Source organism: Protomyctophum parallelum, assembly GCF_964188405.1.
Source record: "Protomyctophum parallelum genome assembly, chromosome: 7".
NCBI lineage: Eukaryota > Metazoa > Chordata > Actinopteri > Myctophiformes > Myctophidae > Protomyctophum > Protomyctophum parallelum.
The window spans coordinates 22,717,689-22,724,692 of record NC_139705.1 but is presented as its reverse complement, the minus strand read 5'-3'; the positions used below and the strand labels follow the sequence as shown (position 1 = coordinate 22,724,692).

At 40.7% G+C, this 7,004-nt stretch overlaps 1 protein-coding gene across 1 annotated transcript; it reads right to left on the bottom strand.

Moving 5' to 3' along the window:
• Window positions 1-836: 836 nt before the first annotated feature.
• Window positions 837-5,063, bottom strand: hoxc12a (homeobox C12a). Its single transcript, XM_083769030.1, has 2 exons — window positions 4,087-5,063; window positions 837-3,151 (listed from the first exon to the last, which is right to left on the bottom strand). The coding sequence occupies exons 1-2, from the start codon at window positions 4,673-4,675 to the stop codon at window positions 2,913-2,915; spliced, it is 828 nt and encodes a 275-aa protein (XP_083625156.1). The 5' UTR covers window positions 4,676-5,063; the 3' UTR covers window positions 837-2,912.
• Between the last annotated feature and the right edge of the window lie 1,941 nt (window positions 5,064-7,004).

Here is a 7,004-nt window from a genome sequence, read left to right as displayed (position 1 = left end):
CAGTAGGGAGTGCATTGTGAATTCCAAACTAAGATTATTGTAAAACAAAAGTATATATACATCATTTACAGACACGACCAAAAACATGAAATCTATATAGCCGCAGAAGTGCATTCAAAAACTTGCTTTGACAAGCAATTATAGCGTGAATGAATCCATAATGAACGACAAAAAATAGGATGCAGGAATTCCCAGGCCCAAGTCCTGTCTATATGGAGCACTGGGGTGTAACCCTATTACTACTTTACAGAGCTATTGCGCGTTTAGTTGCACTGTTATAGGCCTGTATCATACCAGTGACATTGATTAGGTCGAACTTCAAGGGAAACGGGCAAGGTTTGTTCAGACCATTCAGAAGAAATGTCCTTTTTTGCTTAATGCCGACAAACCGAGGAAGTAAACGAACGTGAAGATGCTTACGTTCGGGCTTAATTGAGCCACAATATAGACCTATAGAATATGCGGAGCTGGGCGCCATTTTGAGTGGAAATGTATCATGTATTAGGCTATATGCCCGGTGATTCTATATTTTGTATGAACGTGTAAAATTGAAAAGGCCTACCTGTGTGGGGGCTCATTGTGCTTGCTTGGTTCACAGCATGTGTACAATTAAATGCAACCAACACACATTTTTAAGTGCTGCCAAATGTACCCACATAAGATGGAGAATCCCTCATTTTGCTGGACATAATTATTTTATGTAGGCCTATGCCATTTACACTGAAACAGATCATTAGTGATGATCAAAATCATAATCATATTTGGACCCTGAAAGTCTGATTTGAAATACCGGCACCGGGAAGGGAAGCGTGTGATAGACTGAGGTTACACCAATAAACGTTTCAAATATTCTGTTTATTGAAGACCTTACGCATACATTCATACCATTTACTTTTACAAGACAACGTAGCAATCCTTACAAGCGTAAAGAAGGGAATGCAATGAGGGACGAAATAAAGGAACGATAACAATCAGCTACTATACATTGAAACTGGTATTTAAAGAGTACGGTATAATTTCTTGCATACACCATTTCTTATATCCAATAATGGCAGTTATAATATAATAGGCCTACAGTTCAAACCCTCACTCACAACCACAGATAGGCTATATATGGAATGCCATATTGTACAAGACGAGCAATAACATAAAACACCGTTACAGGGAATCCTCGAATATGATGTAAATACATATACTGATTTCATTTTACAAAGTTATACACGAGTACAAGGTAAGGAAATAGGGACAACGGAGAACACTTTGCGAATAGCAAATACAACAAATAGGCCTATTAGGCTAAACATCATGTCTTTTGGTAGACCCAATAATAATAATATGAATAATACTACTAATAATAATGAAGCTTACTTAAGATTGTTTGTGGCAATATTTGTATAGTTGCAGTGTCTGATCACTTTATTTGTTCAGAAAAAAAAGTATAAAAAAAAACTAAAAAAGTTAAAGAAATATCTGTCGGCAGAACGTCGCTCATAGCTAATTTCACATCAATTACATGCGGCAAATACATTTCACTGCTATAGCCTACTCATACATGTCAAATGATGCATTTGTTCGTCCCGTATTTTAGGGTGCAGACAAGTAGGCCTATTTATAAACTTTTTCTACAATTCTACATATAAGATATTTATTTTTCATTATAAGCACCAATACTCAATGATGCCCTTTCATACCTATACATTTCGATTTTCCCATTTTGCCCCCTGGGGCAACGTTTGTCAATTCTCTAGCTTTATGAAACTGGCCTACAAAAAACGTAACTATTGTTGTTTGAGTAATATATAATGTCCCAGCGACTTAACTGTCGAATAATAGACTTTGTGAGTTGGCACAAAACGAACCTGTACTTTTTGATAGCAGCTCAATACCGTGTTCAAACGGCTATCTCATTCAACTCAAAGATATGCAGCCCATGCAAGTTTCTCATAAGTGGTTGTTAAGTCAAGCTAAAAGGCGATAAAAGAGAACAAAATATCTTCAAGAACGTTGACAGCACATGAACAAATTCATGGCAAATAATTTTTCAATGCTCAGCCATAAACGTATTGGCATGGACACTATTTGCGGTTTTAAGTTATCCCTCTCCTCATCCGCAGCCTGCAAGTATCAGACTTCCTGTCCATGACCGTGAACGTGCCCACAACACGTGGCGACTGGCGAAATCTATGGAAAGGAGATAAGGGTGGTGTTCCGCTCCCCCCCAACAACTGATCGTTGGGGAGGCATTAAGCAACTGGAAAACATATTCATCTTAACCTGCACTTTCATAGTCTCGGAAGAAATGACTCCTGCAATGTGTGGCTCCTGTCAAGACGGTTTGGGCCTACATCTAGTCCACTCTCACCTTTATCGTTATACATGATGGCCCATTATTATTCAGATGTGATGTTCAACCCTGCATGCCTCCTCCTCATCTTCATGGAACGAAGGAACAGATATAACAGCTATATGATTATGTGTCACTACAAACTCAATTATTACGTCAACGACATGTTTTGTCTGAGTTACATTTATGGTGTGTAACATCAATTCAGGAAACCATATAAAACTAAATCTAACACATAGGCGGTATAGGAGAAAGTATAGCCTATATCCTACCACCTCACAGCTTTGCGTGGTTTTAATACCAAACCATAACGGCCTGTACGACAGAGAAAAACGCAAAGATTTTTTTTATTTTATTTTGTAAGTTTTGAAAAGAAATGTCAAGATGGTTGGGTTTGCCCTGGTTTTAAACTACACCTCAAAAACAATTCGTATAAAATTGTTCTATTAAATATAACTGGCTTGTAATGAAAAGGATGGGTTGGATGAAGTGCATGCATTTGAAGAGAGATGCGTTCAAGGCTTGGCTTTCACTGGCTCTATCGATTCACCTTCTGCTGCCACATAACCTAAAAGTAGGCCAACGCCTGCTCTCTCAGCATGAGTCTCTTCTTCTTCATCCGCCGGTTCTGGAACCAAATCTTAACTTGTTGGTCGCTGAGGTTCAGCCGGTCGGAGAGCTCCCTCCGCCGCTGCCTGGTGATGAACTCATTCAGCATGAATTCACCCTCTAACTCAGCCAGTTGCAGTTTGGAATACGGTTTACGTTTCTTTCTGGTCCGCGTGTGCATCGGGTACCACGGGGCACCTGGAGGGGGGCATATACAACGGATTAGTCACAACAACACAGTTGCAAAATCACGGTCACCTCCAAGGCTGAGCACCCACTGTGACTTCCTGCCCATACGGCCAGATTATTTGTTGTTTTGATGGCGTGTCTGGGGGTGTCTGGGACTGGGGCATAGCTGGAGTGTTAGGAATAACTTGACTTTCGTGCAGAGCTGCTTTTCCTGCATGTGCACGTTTAACAAACGTCTTACGAAATTCGGTGTTTATTTTTTTTAACCCCATACACAAAAGAGACCAGACCACCACTATACAGTGCTGTCACACACTAAGTTTTATTGTCGCAGTTAAAGTTACATTAATGCGATAATTAAGTCGTGCTTGCAAATACCCCTACTTATTTGCGAGTTTCAAAGCATATTAAAACGACTCTAGAGTACACAGCGACAGATATTAATTCCGTTTACGAGTCATTAAAGGAAAACTCTCTCCATTCGATGCAGTCAACCAAAGCGGCTCACCTCTTTAAATCACAGCACTAATTTGTGTGTGTTAAGTGTAACAACAATGGTCCAAAATGGACCTTCATAGGCACAAGCCTCACTCAGTCCTTGGTTAAAGCTAGGCTACATATACTGTAAAGTATAGTGTCAGACTGGTTGCTTTCTTAAAAGCCCCACAAGACAATATCGTTTGATGAGGTTATCTATAACTGTACACAACCACATGGCGTGGGGAGTATTTTAGGGCAACCCCTAGCGGCGTTTGTACACCACGCAAGTGCCCTGCAGGCTAATGAAAGCAAGCATCATAATAACGAACTCTACGAACCATCTGCTATTATACAGAGGGGGCTACGTGCACGCGAGAAAAATAAACAAATACACAATGGACAACGTGCATGTAATAACACAATAATATATAGAAAAATATATCGACAAAGAGCACGGGACCCACCTCCGCCTGCAGCTATGTTGGTTGAATGGTTTCCCGGTGACACTAGGGTCTGTGTATCGCTTGACGGTGGTTTGCTCCCCTCGTTGAGCAGCGAAGAACTGGAGTCGGATTCCAAAGATTGACAGGATGGTGGGTCTTGCGTTAGTTGCTCGGTTCCATACTCATATTTGGAGAAGGCAGCACTGCTGCCCATTCCACTGTGCATCCCGTGATCAGATGTTAGGGATGATGTGTCTCTCGCCCTATCCTCTCGCTTGAGGCTGCTGCCACCTGAACAGGTCTCCCTGTTCCCGTTACCGTTGCTATAATAACATTTGCCCTCTTCTGGTCTGGTAATTTCACACGACCGATTGAAAGAAGGGTTAATAGAAACGGGGCTGCTAAAGTAGGATTGAGAGTATCCATTGCACGGCTCCGATGGATTCCACGGGAGGGAGCAAACATTGTCCCTTCTCGGGTAGGAGAGAGACGGTAGCCCCGCCAGTTGTCCCCCTGAGGCTCTAAAATTCGGAAAGTAAAATGTGTCTCCAGTGTGGATGTTTACCAAAGGTCCCACAAACCCTGGATTAAGGAGATTATGCTCGCCCATTTCCGCGGGCCCGACCAACAGCTTCTAGTTTATTGCAATCTGACATTTAACATAGTTAAACCTGGAAGGGCATCTGATTGGTCATCCTCAAATCACGTGTCCAGGGTAACTTATGCTACACATGGTACCACCCACTTGGTCCATCTCAGACAAAACAAAACATTAACTTCTGTATTACAGAGGTTTATATGCTTTTTAAAAATACTATAAATGTTTTATTAAAAATGTAGAATCTTGTTTTTCCTTCACTGGACGGCATGCAGAGGTAGCAGAGGCCACTTCTCTTTTTACACTCGTGGAACTGTCCCTGGCCTCGTTTAATATCTTTATAAGCTGGCAAAAGTTTTTAAAATACTATTTCTTATGAAAACTGTTTATTTCCCTAGAAGGAGAGGGGTGCATATGACATCTTGTTTTCGAGCAAATTACGGTTTTATTCAATGTCATATAAAGCTGTGATGTCCCCATTTTACAAGCTTGTTTTAAGAAAAGACTGATGCTCATTGCTGCTCCCCGCTCATATTTACAGTAACAGGGTCAGCAGGTTGAAGCCATTGGCTCTGTAAAAAGAAGACGATATTCTATAAGGTTACTTTAAGAGGGTATATTTCACATAATATTCTCTAGTACACCTCACATGAACAACTTTAACAGATACCTCCTATAAACGTTCGCAGCCAAACTCTGGTGGGATTGTTATACCTCTCACAATTCTTTTATATGAACTTTACAAGATGGCAGAGGGCACTTAACTGATTCAATCAGCATATAGGACGCTCTTTGCGCCGTATCTGACTAATTAGCGGCTTATAGTGGATGGATGCAACTCTGAAGACACATGGCCAAATATGTGTTTTGTACCACGTCTCTCTGACATGCAACGATTTATAAATAAATAAACTATCTAAAGGCATTACAAGTGTATAGTCCATGCAGTGCATCTTAGAGAGAGAGGGCGAGAGAAAAAAGGGACAACCACTTCACCATATTTCAAATGATACGCCCAGGTTTCTAGCCAATAGCTGGCGCATAAATCCCTACGGCCTTCGGCTATCAAATTGTCTACCATCGTTCCAAAAAATATATCCATATCATTCTCCTCTGTCACATTCCTCCCAGAAGTCTATAGGCTACATATCCATTTATCAATTGCACGTGAAAAAAAATCTAATAATATAATGTACCTTTTGGCTATTGTTAATTATTAATATAAGAACCCCGTGGCCACACTGACAAACTTTACTTTTCTTTGAAAGGTATCTTTAAAAATGTCTTAACTTATACAGCTAGACTGAACCAAATCGATGTATGGATCTCAAAGGTTATAATAGCGTGTGTATCATGCGCATATAGATAGGCCTATATCGACAAAGTGCGCGCATGCACTCAAAGTTTCGTCTCGCCAATTACGCAAGAATAGGACTAAATCTCAAATCTTATATTAAATATTCAAATAAATGTATTATCAGTCGGCGTCATTTCACTCAAGTTCATGTTGTCACCGCGTGTCTGTCACTTTGTTGAACTTGATATTGAACTCGAATAGGCTTGTTGTATTTAGGCTACAAAAATAAATTTGAATAAATAAATATGTAATGTGTTAAGGACATGGCAGCTTGAAGAGACATGCAATACTAGCCTAATGACACGAGAGTCTCATCACATTAGCTATGAGTAAAATCCAAGTCATGCTGATAGCGTGATATCGCTAACAGTTTTAAATAGGCCCATGACTTGCCCTCGCCCTGAATAGCAGGCTATGTTAAGAGTAGGCTGCAAAAAATGATATGAGGTCATCTTACTAAGTAGACGTTTTAACTCATAATAGGTAATACCATGCAGGCAATATGCCTAAGTAATAAAAGGTTATATAGGCGACTTTGGCCAAATATCTTGCCATGCGTGGTGTTGATTGGCTCTGGTCGAGAGCTACAAAATCGCCTCTGAAGTGTTATGTGAGAACATTAGCATTCATTTAAACATTGGTTTGGGAGCGATGTGCAACTCAGCCGTTATTTGATAGCCCTATCCGTCACCTCTGACGATGAAGCATATCTGACTCAAAAGGCACAGAGCCCTGCTCTGCCCCTGAATAGAACGAAAAAGAGATCCACGTTAAACTGGAGACGCTCATGCCATGGGGATTCTGTACAGTCGCATTATGTCCCACGGATTCTCACGTTGCTTCTTCAATCAGTGCACATACTTGGTTCTAGTTAGTGTGTCTCGCAATGCAGCACATCAACCCGATGTTATAATCTTATGACAGAGGTTCACACTCGTCTAAAGAGCATTGGATGGATGTCTTGGATAGGAATCACTTCACAAC